This window comes from Orycteropus afer, unplaced genomic scaffold (assembly GCF_000298275.1).
Source record: "Orycteropus afer afer isolate SDZICR_OR568_19922 unplaced genomic scaffold, OryAfe1.0 scaffold00027, whole genome shotgun sequence".
Classification (NCBI taxonomy): domain Eukaryota; kingdom Metazoa; phylum Chordata; class Mammalia; order Tubulidentata; family Orycteropodidae; genus Orycteropus; species Orycteropus afer.
In genome coordinates, this window is record NW_006921614.1 from 12,406,783 (window position 1) to 12,423,736 (window position 16,954).

Here is a 16,954-nt window from a genome sequence, read left to right on the forward strand (position 1 = left end):
CGCCAGTGTCTGCTTGGCTTCTGCTATGCCCCAGGACCACAGAAACCAAACACAAAGCCGACTACCATGATTATTCACTGAGTGAATGAGTCAGGGCTCAGGGAGAGCGAGGAAATCTCACACGGGAGCCAGCTGCAGTTGCTGGCACTGACGCCTCTGGATAGATGAGGTTTCCAACTTGGATGGACTTATGTGCAGGTGTGGGGGCCATGTAGGTAGAGGAGTGCTCATGTGCCTTTCAAAAATGTCCTAACCTTGAATTTATGCTAGAAAAAAACCTGATGCTCCAAAATTCTGTTTCCTGTCCTCTTTTAAAGTGTTCTTTGTCTTATCTTCAAACATATCTGATTTTCTTAATGGTGTTTACAGCTGCATTGCTCTAGGCTTTGAACACCCTTCCCAGTGTCATGCTTACAGTATCATCTTACAGCCAGCAGCATTACCTAGCTCAAGTAGACAGCCCTCCTCCTCAGGCCATGAGGGCCAAGACTTCAGAAATTTACAACAGAAGGAGAAATCTTGCTGGTTCCACCTGTGACCAAGAAGACTGCAGCCCATAATGAAAGAAAACTTTGTGATCAAGCTACTTCCAAACTTTACTTTAGTAACAACAACCCTATCAAACAGTCATAGGCTAAGCACTGCATGCATGGTCTCATTTACTGCTCCTCAGAGCCTTCAAAAACAGATGAAAACATCACACATAACCCCTACTTTCTAGGTGGGGCAGTGAGGTTCAAAGAGGCCACCCATTGTGGGAAACCCAGGTTCTTTTTCCTGATTTTTTCCTCTAAGTAGAAGAACTCTTAGTGTGAAGTGAGCCCCAAGGGATGGGGTCATCTTGCTCCCTTCTTTTTCTTCCTGGGGGTGAGCCACAATCTGGGAGCAAGTGTCCTGTGTCCTTCAGGTATAACCTGCTCTCTGGATGTCCCCCACTGGAGCCAGTCTGGTCTAGCATGGCCAGGATGGGACATGGAGTCTGTGTTATTCAAGAGTTCAGAAACCTTTCAACTAGCCAATTAGTTACCATGTAGTCATTTCTGACTCATAGTAACCCATGCATGTCATTGAAAACCTCCCTACTGGCTAATTTTTTGGAAGTCGATTGCCAGGCCTTTCTTCCAGAGTACCTCTGGGTAGACTCCAGCCTCCAACCTCTCAGTTAGCAGCTGAGCATGATAACCATTTGTACCACCCAGGGACTCCATTTGAGGCTTCCACCTTACGTTTACAGAGGTTGCATATTATGCCTCTCCTGCCACACTCTCTTATCTGTTGCTCAGAACCTGATGTGAAGAGATTCCAGTATCAGGCACCAACTGGATCAAAGTTATGGTGCTACTAAGTAAGAAAGCTAAGATTTGACTCATGCAGATGATGCAGAGCCCTTGCTTGGAACCACTGGAGCACACAGCATCTTCTTCTTCTCATGTGTCAGATCCCCAGCTAGGTGACAACACATGCATGGAGAGAGAATTACAGAGATGAGAGTGCTGGGTCAGCTGTCCACACTGGATAGATTTTGATGATGAAGTTGTCGGCGGTAACTATAACGCATCTGTATTGACACCATCACCTCTTGCTGTTTTTGGAGCAGACTTATTCCAGTGGCCAAGTGCCACTATGTCTGAATCTGGACCTAAGGAGTTAGGAGTCAGATGAAAGAGAGAGAACAGAAGCATTCTCAACTTCCAAACATGCACTTGGTGCCAGAGAGCAATTTCATTGGAAACTGTGTGTGTGTGTGTGTTTAAATAACTCATGCTCTATTCTCCTTCTTTTTCTTTCTTCCTTTTTTTTTTTTTTTTTTATTTTGGTCTTCTCTTTTTTTTTTTCATTTTTATAACTCCTGCTTTTCAAATTTCACCAGTGACCCATGAACATCATACACAGGATAAGAGCACAGCCCATTATCTCACTGCTCCCCTCAAGCTCATTCAAATCACCCCTGTGTGTCTTTTCCCTGCATCTAAAATGCAAAGTAAGGAAGTTCCATAAATGGTTGGCATGGTGTGGTAGTTAAGGTTGTGTATCAATTAGACTGGGCCTGGTTTTGAGTGGCTGAGCAGCTGTATGTAGTAATTCCCGATGATGAAAGTGGTAATCAACTCCAGGGTGGAATCTGCTGTGAACAGCTGAGGAGCTGCTTTAGGGAAGTGGTCTTCTTCCAGTATCTAAGAAGATGACTTGGGAAAGGTTTCAGAGCTTTTTGCCATAACAGGATCTTGCATTTGGCTGAGTTTTCATCTCAGTGGCCTGCCTTGTTGTCTGCCAATCTTGAGACAGGTTCTGGACTTCAACTAGTGGCCTGCTGTGTTGCTTGATAATTTTGGGACTGTGCTATTTTTCATTTCAACCTTGGGTTTATCAGCCTCAACAGTCAGCAGCCGCTTCAGTTAAGAGACACCTCTAGCTCCAGAGGGCTGGGACCAGGAGGCAGAGCTGAAGCCCAAGGTCAAGGGGCCTTCACCCAGCCCCTAGAGCTGGCACTTTGAACTGGGACTTCTAGCCTCCTAAATTATAAGAGAATAAATCCCTGTTTGTTCAAGCACATTTGTGGTATTTCTGTTTTAGCAGCACAAGAGGGCCAAAACACACAGTATACCTTAGACATGGATACTGTGCCACTGTCAGTGACGCCGCTGGTGCCCCTGCTTGATAACACCAAGTCCAAAAAAAATTGGCTTAAAGTAAAAAGCTCCTTAAACCTTCATGGGTAAATAATGTATTTTCCCTTCAACCTGTGGTGTGGTTGGTAACCATCCTGCCCCTGAGAGCAAGAAGGAGGTAGAGGAGAAAAGCTGATCTCCTCCAGGGTGAGAGTAGCCCAAGGACATTCCAGGACAGGCCCTGGAGAACATTAATGGGGTCCCTGAGGAGTGGACACTCCTGGTTCCCCTGAGGCAAGCACCAAAGGCTTCTTTAGTGCACTAGGCTCTCCCATGCCCACTGCTGTTTTATAAACAAACTTTTCATTTTGGAATAGCATTGGATTTACAGGAAAGGTACACAGACGTAGAGTTCCTGTGCACTTTCTCTCAGTCTCCCCAAGGGTTAGCATCTTCCATTATAACAGTGCATCGGTTACACTACAACACTGACTCTGGGACCTTGCTGTGTACTGGACCCCAATCTTTATGTGAATCTTCCGGTTTCTCTATTTCCGACCCTGCCCTGTCCCAAGACCCCATTCAGGACCATGCACAGGCAGGCACCCATCTCCCCAGCCACCTCTGGACTCTGACAGTTTCTCTGTCTTCCTTGCTTTCCAAATTCAAACAGTCTTAAAAGAGTTCTGGCCGCCCACCACTTTTGTTAAGTCTCCTGATTCTTTTTCAGCTGTTAAGTAGAGAGATTATGTGGACATAACCAACTGGCCTTTCTGTTCACAGAAATGTGAGGAAGCTCATGCAGGCCTTCCCTTCTTTTGATCTTCCCTGTTCAATTGACACACCAACACACCAGGACTTTAACAAACTAAAATCTGAGTAGTCTTAGTAGTCACTAAGATTTAGTAGTCTCAGTGAGACTGGAGTGCTTTTTGAACTGAAACATTGTCCAACTTGTTCAGTTCACTTAGCTCCAAATGACTTTTGACTATTAACTAAGGCATATATGCTGTTGTTATTAGCCATAAAGTTTGACTCGACTCATAGCAACCCCTCCTTGGGTTTCCGAGGCAGTATCACTATGGAAGTAGATTGCCCAACCTTCCTTCCAAGGAGTGGCTGATGGGTTTGAACCGCCAGCCTTCTGGTTAGCAGTCAAGTGCCTTAGGCACTATGCTACCAGAGCTCCTAGAAGGCGTATACACACACACACACATACATACATACATACATAAATATACACACATATACATATATAAATATATATGTATATATATATATACACACACACACAGATGTATACATAAATATATGTTATGTATAGGTAGATATGAAGCCCTTGGGTGCAATGGTTAACACACTCAGCAGCTAACCAAAATATTGGAGGTTTGAGTCTACTTAGAGGCACCTCAGAAGAAAGCCCTGGCAATTTGTGTCTAAAAGATCACAACTCTGAAAACCCTGTGGAGCACAGCTTGACTCTGCACACATGGGGTTGTCAGGAGTTGGGGTCAACTCAGTGGCCACTGGTTATAGGTGTTTATCTGTCTATTTATCTATCTTCCAACAGTGCATGTCTCTAGGAGCAATTTCAGAAAAGCAGCTATAGTCACAGTCTGTCCTGCCCACCACACTGAAAAGTTTGTTTGTGCAGTCCCCCAGCCTTTTCACTATTGGCGATGCTGATGGGTGCAGACTCCATAAAGAAAATAACTTTTTCTTTATCTACCTGTATGCTAATTAGTACTTCAGGAACTTAGACTATCATCATTAAGTTCTGTACTTAGGCAAAAGTGAAATGACTCTATGCTGTTTGTCTACTTCTATGCATCTTGCCTGGTTTCCAAAAAAGGATTTATGGCAGCAGTTGATACTGAGAAGGCTTCCTACCTCATTTCCAGCCTCCATAGGGAAGTGTTAAATTCACAGTTAGAGTCTTTGTGAGTGCATGTTCATCTGTAAAACACAGATCCTCCCCTCTGGCTTACAAGAAACAACATCCCCCTGCCCATCCACAAGGTCCGGGTTTGGGAAATCCTGCCAGGTGGTCACGTGGTCCATTTCTTTGCAGAGCTGGAGAAAGAGCTGTCCCGGAGGCCCAAGAAGGTCTGCATCGTGAAGGTGGTGGGCACCAGGAACCTGTGGAAGAACATCGTGGTCCTGTGTGTGAATTCGTGAGTGTGAGGGGAGGCTGTCACAGGAAGGGCCTGCTTTTCCTCACTGGACTGTGAAAGACAGCTTTGCACAGGCTTTCACATCTGCCAAGGTCCCAGTCCCTATAGCCCACTCTTTGCTAGGGGATCATGGGAAAATCTGATGAACAGAGCAGAGCTTCCTAACTCTAACCCCACCACTGGGTCTGAAGGGTACAAATGCCTTGGGGCACTGCTCAGCCAGGGGCAGCCTTGTTAACATACTGTGTATGCTACACAGATAAGAGAATTTTCTATGTGTGCCATGGAATGAAGAGGGTGGGAAAATATGAACTATTTTATGCAGAGTTGCTCTTGTTGAAATGATCATCTGCTTGCATTTCAAAACAGCAGTTCCATGATTGTCTCATATTTTTCAAATGCACACAAATCCTGAGAGCTCATCACTATCATCTTGCCCCTTTTAGTACAAGAGAAAGTGAAGGTTCAGGTAAATGTTCTACTTTCCAGATACGTAGTGGGAGAAATGACTCCTAACGTGGAATTTTCAGGCACTGTCCCAGGGTATTGGACAAATGGGGCCTTGGCAGTCTCCTAAGCTCAGGAAGGGGCCAGCCCTGCCTCATGGCCTGTCTGAACCTGGATCTGTCTGCTTCCTGATAGCCTTTCCCAGACTCAGAGGAGCCAAACCCTAGCATCCAGCAAGTATAGGAGGACCTGCCTTCCACTGTGTGTGACCACACATGACCTGTAGGGCCCTCTGCCAGTGACTACACCCTACCCCTGCAGTCACCTGTATGATGTGTTGTCACTAGCCTGTTAGGGCCTTCTGTCCCCTGTCACTCACACCATTTCCTGCCAGCTACTATCTCCTAGTAGGAGTACTAGTGGTACAGTGGTAAAAGTATTCAGCTGCTAACCAAAAGGTTGGTAGCTTAAACCCACCAGCCTCTCCATGGGATAAAGATGAAGTAGTTTGCTTCCATAAAGATTAACAGTCTTGGAAACCCTATGGGGAAGTTTTACTCTGTCCTGTAGTGTTTCTGTGAGTCAGAAGTGACTGAATGCCAGTGGGTATGGAGTCAAAAACAACTTGACAGCACCTAACAACAGCAGCAATCACCTTGCTCAGTATATACGTAAGAAGATCTTTCCTGTCTCTGTCTGAAGGTCATGCAGGTTGGAAGGGCCCCCCTGCAGGGGTGAGGCAGAGCAGGTCAAAGGGCCCCTCTTTCAGGAGTGTAGGTAACAGCGGTCTAGAAGACTCTTCCATGCAGGGATGCCAGGGTGGTATGGGTCAGAGAGCCCCTACTTCAGGGGTACATGTGGCACAGGTCAGAGGACCCCTCCAGCAGGAGTGTGGCAGTGTAGATCTGTTGCGATGTGCCTTAATGCCCCCTCAGGGTTGATAAAAAATATTTTGATTCCCCCAAGCACTCAAGGGAAGCTGGCAGAGAGAATTCCTGGCTTTAGGTTAGATCCCAAGAGCTGACATAGGAATGGGCTCTGGATGGTACTGTACACTGCCACATCTCATGGGGCCCTGTGGAGTCCTGGAGGCCTCTGATGTATGTGGTCACCACTACCGCCTGCACATCTCTAAGGATACATGGCTGCACCTGTATTCCTGCATCCCAAAGTAGAAATATGTCCCAGGGATCAAGACACACAGTACCTAGTATATTCATATGATCATGGGTAAAACAAAGAGGCTGTGACCCAGGGGCAGTGGTAGGGAAGCAGGAATGAAGAAAGAACTGAAAAGAATCTCCTGAGGTCCAAGAGTCTTCACTCAAGCTGGGTCCAGCTGGGTTTTCCAGGAAACACTTGAGTAGTGGCAGGTATGGGTGGAGGAAATAGTTCTCCAGGTAAGTCCCCAGGTTTCCAGAATTCTGATACTTGCAGGAAGAGGCAGAGGCCCTGTCCTAGAAGTGCCAGCTGAGTAACCTTGTTCAAGTTACGTCAGCTCTCTAAGCCTCTTTGCCCATCTGTCAAATGGATATGACAATAGCTTTTACAACGTTGTTGTAGGATTAAATGAGTTCACACATGGAAAGCACTTGGTGTGAGCACCTGGTACCTAGTAAGCCTAAATAAGTGACAAGCACAAATCCATCTAATAAGAAGGCTGTGTCTAGTGTCCTCTGGAATCCCACCAACACTTTCATTTCTTCTTGCCACTCTTCCCCATCACCCAGTGAGTAAAGTCCAGGAGCTGCCAAGCCCAAAACTCCAAAGAGGGCTTTAGGTCAGCTCCCTCTAAGATGATCAGGAGGCAGAGGCTCAGAAAAGCTAGAACGCTCTGCCCCAGGTCTCAGTCATGGAGTTTGTGGGTGACTAAACCAAAAAATCCCACTGCCATGGAGTTGATTCCAACTCATAGAGACCCCCATTGGGTTTCCAAGGCTATAAATCTTTATGGAAGTAGATTGCCTCATCTTCCTCCTGCAGAGCAGCTAGTAGTTGGTTTGAACTGCTGACCTTCTAGTTAGCAGCCAAATGCCTTACCTACTATACCACCAGGGCTCCTTTGTGAGTAATTAGGGCCTGGGAAAGACCCAGGGCTCCTTCTCCTCCCCACCATAAATCCTCCCAGCACCTCCAGACACCCATGCTCACTCAATCTCCCACTTCTTGGCTTGGCTTTCAATAGGGCAGTGGAGAGAATGACCTTCCAGGGCCAAGAGAAGTTCATCTAATCTTGGATGAAGGAAGTATCACAGTGACAAATAGATACTCAGTAACTGCTGGCCACTCTTCTCACCTGCCAGGCCCCTTGTATACTTGCTTAATGTGAGTGCAGGGGTGCCTGAGAGAAGAGGGTGTGGCTAAGGGTGATGCTGTCTGGGCTGCCTCAGGAGTCAGGGCAAAGACTTGAGCTTTTTGGCTCTGTTGTCCTACACTCTACTCAGTCTCACCAAATTTCCAGGCCTTTTGTTTTGTTTTGTTTCGTTTTGTTTTTCATTTATGGGATTGTCATGTGCTGTCAAGTTGATTTCCATTCATAGCAGCCCTATAGAACAGAGTAGAACTGCCCCATAGGTTTTCCTAGGCTGTAAATCTTTATGGAAGCAGACTGCCACATCTTTTCTCCCTTGCAGCCCCTGGTGGTTTCAAATTGCTGACCACTTAACTGATGTACCACCAGGGTTCCTTATTTTTAGAGGAAATGTATTTGGAGAACAATTAAACACACAGCTACAGTAAGGTTCTGAGGTCCCTCTGAATAAATGGTCCTGTGTCCTTTGTTGTCTCTGAGCAGAATGTACCTAGCAGAGTGCTGGTTGGAGGGTGCTGGGACTGCAGGATCGCTCTTCCCTCCCCAGTTCCTGAACAGAATTATACCAGAGAGCCACACCATGTGTCCAGTGGGCTTCCTTCTGGCAGAAGACTCTGCCACTCATGTGTCTGCTTGCGTCTTTGCCCTGGCAGCCAGACAACACAGGGAATAAAGGCAAAGGAAACTCAGCCTGTGTTCACTCTCTCCAACATAGCGTGCTGTCACCCTGCCCAGAGCATTACTTCCAATCCAGGAGAGGGAGTACGTGTCTCCCAGTTCCTCATTGCTGCTTCCCAAAGATTGTGCCTTCATCTTCCTTCAGAAATACCAACTCCTGAGGCTCATGACTCTAGACCTCAGCACCCCCTGTGCCACTGACCAACCACATAGTTGCTCCTACTCAGTTGCTAGTGATTATAGGGCCAGGATCACTTTGTTTCTCTCTACCTCTAGACTCTCGGCATGATTACTGGCAACACAGGCACTCAGATCCTCACCTCCCAGTAGTTTCTCTTCTCTGTACCTCAGCCAGGACCATATCTTCACCTCATGGTAACCAGTCACACCACCACTTCTCATATGTCCATTTCATGAGTCCTTAGAAGCAAAGATAGCAATACTTTGTCTCATGTACTTTGGACATGTTATCAGGAGAGACCAATCCCTGGAGCAGAACATTATGCTTGGTAAAGTAGAGGGTCAGTGAAAAAAGGGAAGAGCCTCTATGAGATGGATTGACACTGGCTGCAACAATGGGCTCAAACATAGCAACAATTGTGAGAATGGTGCAGTACCAAGTAGTAGTTCATTCTGTTGTACATAGGGTCGCTATGAGTTAAAACCAACTTGACAGCACCTAATGACATAACAACATGATCTGCCTTCCATACCTCATAGAAGAAGCTCTGATGGTACAGTGGTTAAAGCATTCAGCCGCTAACCAAAAGGTCAGCAGTTTGAACCTACTAGCTGCTCTGCAGGAGAATAAGGCAATCTGCTTCCATAAAGATTTACAGCCTTGGGAACCCAATGGAACAGTTCTACTCTGTCCTATAATTGTCATATATATTGACTTGATGGCACTAGGTTTGGTTGGTTGGTTTGTTTTATACCTCATAGTTTCCTCCTATCTTAACAAATCTTGGCCACCATACCCCATTCTTCCCTATGCTTCAAGAACCTCTTTCCAGCAATTCTCATTGACACTTCCAATCCATTGACCCTACTTATCATCCATTAACAACATTATCTCCCCACTTCTTTTATACACAACTTAAAGTCCATGACCTATCATCTAATCATTTCCTTACCTTACCCTCCATCCCTTGCTCCAGTCACCCTTCATTGTAACTGCCAGGAACTTGTACTATATTTCTACCCATGCAGCTGAATGTGACTATAGAAAAGCACTGCCCTGCTGGTCATCCTTACTTTAAAGTCATGGCCAGCAGTTCCCAGTGGGTATTCTATACTGCCCAGCTATCTTATTTTGCTTCTCTCATCAGTCACTCTCCCTATCTACAAACAATTATTTTATGCCTTCTTTCTTCTCAAATTTCCAGTACTCCCATTTGCTCTTTCACCCCACTTCCAGCCAATGATCTTGTTGCAAATGTCACTAAGTAGAAATCATCCAACAGGAGTGCCCTCATCTTCCCTCCACCAAATCTGCTTCCCCTCTGATGGCAATGGGTCCCTGCTCCCATCTGAAGCCAGCTCCCCTGGAGCTTGGGTCACATTTCCTCTGGTCTTCCCAAAGACTTTGCTGCTGCACCTATACCTTCCCATTCCTTCATCATCAATTTCTCTTTTTCTTTTGAATCATTCTCATCTGCATATAAGTAAGTTATTCCACTTAAAAAAAAAAAAAAAAAAAAAAACCTGTCCATTTCTTTACATGTCAGTGCAGCAGAACCTCAGTGGGGACTGTCCATTGTTGCCATCTGTCCCTCCTTGCTTCCCAGGTCCTCCTCATTCTACTCAGACACCTTGCATCACCACATGCCAGAAAAGTATCACTGCATGCTAGAAAACACTCTTAGCAACATTATCCAGTAACCTGCCTGTTGTAAAATCCATCACTCGCTTTTCTGCACCTTGTCAGCTCCTCAGCAATGTTGGCTTGATTGACCACTCTCTCCTTCTGGAACATTCTTCCCTTAATCCTCATGGCCCCAGGTCTCCAGGAGTCTTCCTGCATGCACCTTTCCTCCCTCTCTTCCTGCTGGTTGTCCCTCCTCTGCTGGACATCTGTATATTAGAGTCCTGAAGGCTGGAACCCAAACCTTCAACCTTCCATGTATACCTGAGGGCCTGTCATGTAGGTGCATGACTCCCACTACAACTATATGCTGAAGACTCTTATAGTTGCATCTCCTATCCTGACTTCTCCCTTGGCAACAGGGTGGTGCTTCCAGCCCTCCACTTGACAGTTTCATTTAAAGGCTGAGTAGGTATCCCAAGCTTTATGTGGACAACACACAACTCCTAATGCTCCCTTTCTTGTGTGCAGTTCACCATCCACACCCTTCCGGACAAGCCTGCCATTTGCCCAGAACAGATGATCCTCTGTCAGTTGCTCAAGCCAGAAGTCTCAGGGTTGCCCATTCTTCCCCATCCCTCATCCCCACTTTAGCAAGTCTTGTTGGCTTTACTTGAAAAACACATCCCAGGTTATCATCTTCCTCCACACCTCAGTATGGTCCAAGCTGTCAGCTTCTCCCCCGGGTGGTTGTAGCAGCCCCCACAAGCCTGCCTCTCCTTCTTTCACACAACAGCCAGTGGCCTCTTGAAAACACTAATCCACTGTGGCCCCCATCTGTGGGCCTACAGTGCATCCTGCTGTGTCCCTGACCTGCATAACATGCTGTGGCCTGGTGCTGCCAGCCTTTCTGGTCTCTCAACCCAGCCCAACCACAGCACCACTTTTATGTGTTTCATGTGTCACAGTCTTAGGAAAAGCCATGTCTGAGCAAAAGATTTCACTGCTTTTATGCATAAATCTTTCTATTAAAGTGACAGCAGAAGAGATTACATGTGTACCTCTCATGGGGAGAAGAGGCAGGGGCAGTGGTAGAATTCTCACTTTCCATGTGGGAGACCCAGGTTCAATTCCCAGCCAGTGCACCTTATGCACAGATACTACTTGTCTGTCTGTGGAGGTTCTGTGTTGCTATGATGCAGAACATGTTTCAGGGGAGTGTTCAGACTAAAACAGACTAGGAAGAAAGGCCTGGAGATCTACTTCTGAAAATCAGCCAGTAAAAAGCCTGTGGATAATAGTAGTCCAGCCCATACCTGATCACTGGGGATTGCCCAGGACCAGGCAGGGTTTTATTAGTGCATGGGGTCCCCAGAGTAGGAAACCAATTTGTCACATTGTCACAGCTAACAACAATGAGAAGGGGGAGGCATTCCCAATGTTTTTTAAAGTCTTTTATATTTTACTCTAATATGTTGGTTTCTGATAATAGTATATTTTAATAGTACATATTAAGTTTTAATATTAACTATGTCCTCATCATAGCATAGTGGCTAAGGCACTTGACTGCTAACCAGAAGGCTGGTGGTTCAAACCCACCAGCTACTCCTCGGAAGGAAGATGGGGCAATCTACTTCCGTAGTGATACTGCCTCGGAAACCCAAGGAGGGGTCGCTATGAGTCAGGGCTGACTCGGCACACAACAACAACAACAACAACGTCCTCATCACTTCATGCAATGACTCCACTGGAAGATGCCCCTGCCCCCATGTATTTGCACACCTTGCACCCTGTCCCTCTCGGGCGCTTACATATATGTCCTCCACGCAGGCTGACAGGATTCGGGATCCACCACTGCTTTGCTCGGAGCATGATGGGCCATGAGGTAAAGGTGCCACTCCTGGAGAACTTCTATGCCGACTACTACACCACAGCAGGCATCGCCCTGGCATCCTGCCTGGCCATGTGCGTGGTGGTCCGGTTCCTGGGGCGCAGAGGAGGGCTGCTGCTCTTCATGATCCTAACTGCCCTGGCCTCACTCCTGCAGCTCGGGCTCCTCAACCGTGAGTGGGGCTGGAGGTACGGGGAGGCGCTGTGGGGAAGGGGCCGCCTGGGGACAGGGCTGCATCTGACACCAAAGGGTACTTGAAAAGGCTGTGGTAAGACTGTAGAAAAAGAGTTCAATGACCTGATTTGTTACTCCAAAGTCGACAGCTTGAAGAACGTGTGTTGGGAAGGACTGAGTTTGAATCAAAGCATTTACAGTGTCAGTCTCAGAATGCCAGGTTGCACTCCTCACCCCCACGATGGCTTGCCTCCGTGGCTCAGCACAGAGTTCTGCTGGCCGCACCACTGCTCTGCAGCATGTGGGGCCCTTTAAGCACTGATGGGCATGGCTTTGACGAATTAGCAGTCTATTTCTATGTGATATATCACTTGACAAAGGACAAAGGGCTTGTTTCTTTTATGTGAAACGGGGAAGTAAATCTGCTTTGACCTCTTGTGCTGGGAGCATTGCCCTCTTCTTCAGCACATGCTCCAAACACATCAGCAGCATTGCTAAGAATCTCTAATGTAGGTAAAACAATGTAAGCCAAAACTGGTGAATCCATCCGTCCACCCCAACTATACCAGGCAAGCTTGGTATCACCCCAGGGAACAAATTCCTGTCTCCTGCAGTGTGGAAGCCACCACAGGTGTCACTGTGGCTGCCCAGAACATAACACTCGAGCACACAGAGGCCTACACCCTGCTCATGCCTTCTCTTGGCCCTGCTGGGACAAGCTCAGACACAGAGGGAAATTGACCCACTGGTACTTCCTCTCTAATGAGAAAAGCTGGACAGTGCTATCTGAGCTAGACTCTGTGGTCATCTCCTTGCACAATAGACCAGAGCTGCTGAGGAAAAAAAAACCTTCCAGTATTTCTGGTTTCCCTGGCATGTGAAGTGCGAGAATCATCATCCAGAACAGAAGAGGAAAAAGGAAAACCTCCACATCTTTGCTGGCCATATTGTGCAAACTGGCATATAGAATAGCTAGTTTCCAGCTCAGGAGCAGTTTTTCCTCACTCATGGCATTGTTGTATATTCCATATCTTGCTGGGAGGCAGCCTTGACTTTCAGATGTTGCCGGAGTGAAAATGACAAGGCAAGCCTGGGGAGGACGAGGAGGGTATCATTACTCCTGCCCCCTAGTGGCGTGGCACACTTTAGGAAATATTATCTAGTGAGCCCCAAGGAATGCCAGAATGCCTCTGAGTATGAACTTGGCAAAAGTGACAAGTGGGTGTGAGAAACAGAGCTTGAGCACACCAAATGCCAACTGGCAGGTTCTCTCTCTTTGAGCACAGCCTCACAGAGAGTCTCAAATAATTTTCAGACAATAGCATTTACCCTTTGTTTGAGGACAAATCTGCTAGGGGCTCTGTTCTGTTTCTTCCCAGTCTCTGAGGTCAGAGGGCTTGATCCTACACTTCCTAACTGAAAGATCTTTGTATGTGCCAGTGCTAACTGGTCATAGTGCTTAGACTGGATGGGGGGCGGGGGGGGATGGCAGGGAGTGTAAGCAGGTTGTTTTACTGTAGGTACCCCCCAGATGGGGTGGGGTCCCTGGTAGGCTATAAGCAGTGCCCTTGATGGGGTATAGGCAGCCCCTCAATTGAGTGAAGGCAGTCCCCCAATGGGATATAGGTGCAGCCTGGGTACAGTGTAATGGCATATAAGCAGGAAGACAGGACCCTTGTGCTGGTGGGAGGCAGGCCAGGCCAGCCCAGGGCATGGAAGGGCATTTGCATACAGAAAGTTGCCTGGGAATGTGTTATATTTTCAGACCTCATGTGCTCTCTTCTCTCCCTTCTTTCCATTCTTGTCCATGGGGGTGCACTAACTTCCTGGAGCCAGTGATTGGAAAGTACAGCCAACACCCAGACTCAGGTAACCCCCAGCGCTCATGTCTGTACGTCCTCATCTTGTTGCATCCAAATGAACACTTTCATGACAATTCATGGACCTGTGGTCTCCCTTTCCTCTCTTTCTTCTCCCACTCCCTTCCCTTCCAAGAGTTGCAGCTGAAGTTGGCCGTAGGTTGGACACTATACGCACATATTTGTATTCTCTGCCCCTCATGCCATTAGACAGAGCTGCTCGGTTTCCCAGTTCTGGCCCACTTGGCATGCATCCTCTTGCCTCTTCCCCAGCATCAAGAGTCAGCTCAGGCCTCTGGGCTGCAGCCAGTGCAATCAGTCTAGGACAGAGCCAGGGCCAGACTGATAGGCCCCAGGTGCTCCAGGCCTGGCTCTCAGTGCTGCAGGGGAAGCTGCCATCAATCCTGCACTCCCACTTTGCGCCTTCAGGCACAGGGAGCCTGCCTGCTGCTGCTGCTGCTGCTGCTGCTGCTGCTGCTGCTACTGCTACTGCTACTGCTGCTGCTCTCTGCCTGGCCTGGCCCTCGCCTTCCCTAGAATGAGTGCCTCAGAGCCTGAGCTCACCAGCCAGCCTGGGGAAGATACTGAGCTACTCCCCACACATGAACCCCAAAAGCAAACCTTGCACTAGGCCCCACCCCTGCTGTGAGCCTACTCCATGCAGATGTACACAGTGCTGGGCTGGTTCCTTCCAAGCCCACAGTGTTCTGAGGTCTTGCTAGTTGTCTGAGGTGGTGTTCTCTTCAGTCAGCACTATCCAGTATACTTGACGATGGAGTCCTGGCATGCATAACAATTTGGAGGGCTGGGAGGGGACGGGCCTAGCCTGGGACCACCTGCCTTCTAGCAGGCCTGCTCTTCACCTGAGGGCCCTGGACGAGGTGAGCGTGGGCTCATGCTCTCAGGAGCCCCTATTAGTCCACCACCTAAAGGGTTCTGACCTCTAGCCAGCTGTGCTACCTAGACCCTAGAAGGATAGAGCCCCTCACCTGCTTCTTGGGGCGTGGGGACCCAGCAACCTTTGGGCACTCCCTTCTCCTGCTTGCCTCCACTGGGCTGCACCCCATTCGTTGCTGGCTTCTCTTTCTCTTTCTTCCTGCCCCCTCTCACCACCCCTCTCTGATTCTCCTGTAGGCATGAGTGACAGCGTCAAGGACAAGTTCTCCATCACCTTCTCCATTGTGGGCATGTTCGCCTCACACGCAGTGGGAAGCCTCAGTGTCTTCTTCTGTGCAGAAATCACCCCAACAGTTATAAGGTAAGAAATGGAATTGGGGGTGCTGTGTGAAGGGGCTGTTTTGACACTCGGACGCACCTCTCAGTCTTGGCTGAAGGGGCGTCTGCTTGAATTCGCCTATGCTGGCTCCACTCTGGCTGCAGCAGGGTCAGAGTGCAGCACATGTGCTGGGCACATCTGCTCCATTGTCCAAAAGGTGAGCTGGCCCAACCTCAGGACAACAGAGGGTCAAGGGAGGATAGGAGCTGTGACTTGTGCATGCAGCTCCACAGAACCCAGAGGGTCTAGAGGTGGAGGCTCTAGGTGCCAAAGCAAGGCTCTGCCTGGGAAGTGGGGATAAGAGGGTCACATATCCCTATACTGCTACTGATAGATGCTGCAAGCTCTTCGAAGCAGCTTCAAATAAAAAAAAAAAAAGTAGAAAGGACTGTATTTTTTACTGATCCATAAAGTCACCAATCCAAAGGAAAGCCCTGGAGAAAGTTCAGCAAGTCTTCTGGCCGGTTTACTCACAGAGATTTACTAAGCATTCTGTGTGCCCCACAGCTCAAATTTACAGTCTACAGGGGGTTGGTGGTTATTTTCTCCTCTCCTGCAAGGTGCTGTTAACTGTGATTCAGTGGTAGAATTTTCACCTTACATGTGGGAGAGCTGGGTTCAGTTCTTCAGTTCCCCGCCCATGCACCTCATATGCAGCCACGCCACCACCTCAGTGGAGGTTTGTGAGCTGTTGTAATGCTGAACAGGTTTTAGGGAAGCTTTCAGATTAGGTTGACCTAGGAAGAAGGGCTTGATAATCTGCTTCTGCAAAGTCAGCCAGTGAAAACCCTATGGATCACAGCAGTCCAATCCCTAGCCCATCATGGGGATGGTACAGGACTGAACAGCATTTTGTTCTGTTATATATGAGGTCACCATGAGTCAGGGGCCAACTTGACAACAGCTAACAAGTTACTCATTTTAGTTCCTAACAAGAGGTTAAAGGAGCACTGGTAGCCCAACAGTTAAGCACTTGGCTGCTAACCACAAAGTTCACAATTCAAATCCACCCAGCAGCTGTAAGGGGGAATCTTTATGCTTCCATAAAGATTACAGCTAAGAAAACTTTATGGGGAAGTTCTACTCTGTCATATGAGGTCACTGAATCAGAATTGACTCCCGGGTACCCAACAAAAACAATGACAGCTTTGGTGTTTTCTGGTACTTTTCCTGGCTATGGTGCACAGACATTACAAACCATTTAACCTTTTAAGATCCCAGCATAATAAAAGGGTATGCTATAAGTTAAAAGTGCATTCCTTAATCGCAGTGGCATGTTACTTTCCTGAGAATGGCTGTTCATGACTTGTTGGAGATCTCATCTTGAGTCCTATTACATTGAACAGCTTGTAGGAATATCATTTCACATTTCTAAAGCACATATACATTTAAAATATAAATTGTGTATATGGGGAAGATCAACCCAGAGGTCACCCTGAGGGCACCCCACCACACTTGGTTTTCTTATGCAGAGATAAGCAAAAGCCATCACAGCCCAGAAAGTCTACACATGCTGGCCATATTGGTCCCTCTGGTTCTGTGGGTAGTTGATCGTGTTGTTGCTGTTGTTGTTGTTGTTGTTGTTAAGTGCCATCAAGTCGGCCCCAACTCATAGCGACTCCTCCTTGGGTTTCTAAGGCAGTATCACTACAGAAGTAGGATTGCCCAACCTTCCTTCCGAGGAGTGGCTGGTGGGTTTGAACCACCAGCCTTCTGGTTAGCAGTCAAATA

General features: G+C 47.6%; 1 protein-coding gene across 1 annotated transcript in view; it reads left to right on the forward strand.

Annotated features, from left to right (window-relative positions):
• The window catches only part of SLC22A23 (solute carrier family 22 member 23), a 270,373-nt gene that overhangs the window by 237,139 nt on the left and 16,280 nt on the right, over positions 1 to 16,954 (forward strand). Inside the window, exons 6-9 of the mRNA XM_007935358.2 lie at positions 4,681 to 4,783; positions 11,854 to 12,086; positions 13,925 to 13,957; positions 15,082 to 15,205. Coding sequence (XP_007933549.1) covers positions 4,681 to 4,783; positions 11,854 to 12,086; positions 13,925 to 13,957; positions 15,082 to 15,205 — 493 coding nt within the window. The remainder of the gene's footprint in view (positions 1 to 4,680; positions 4,784 to 11,853; positions 12,087 to 13,924; positions 13,958 to 15,081; positions 15,206 to 16,954) is intronic.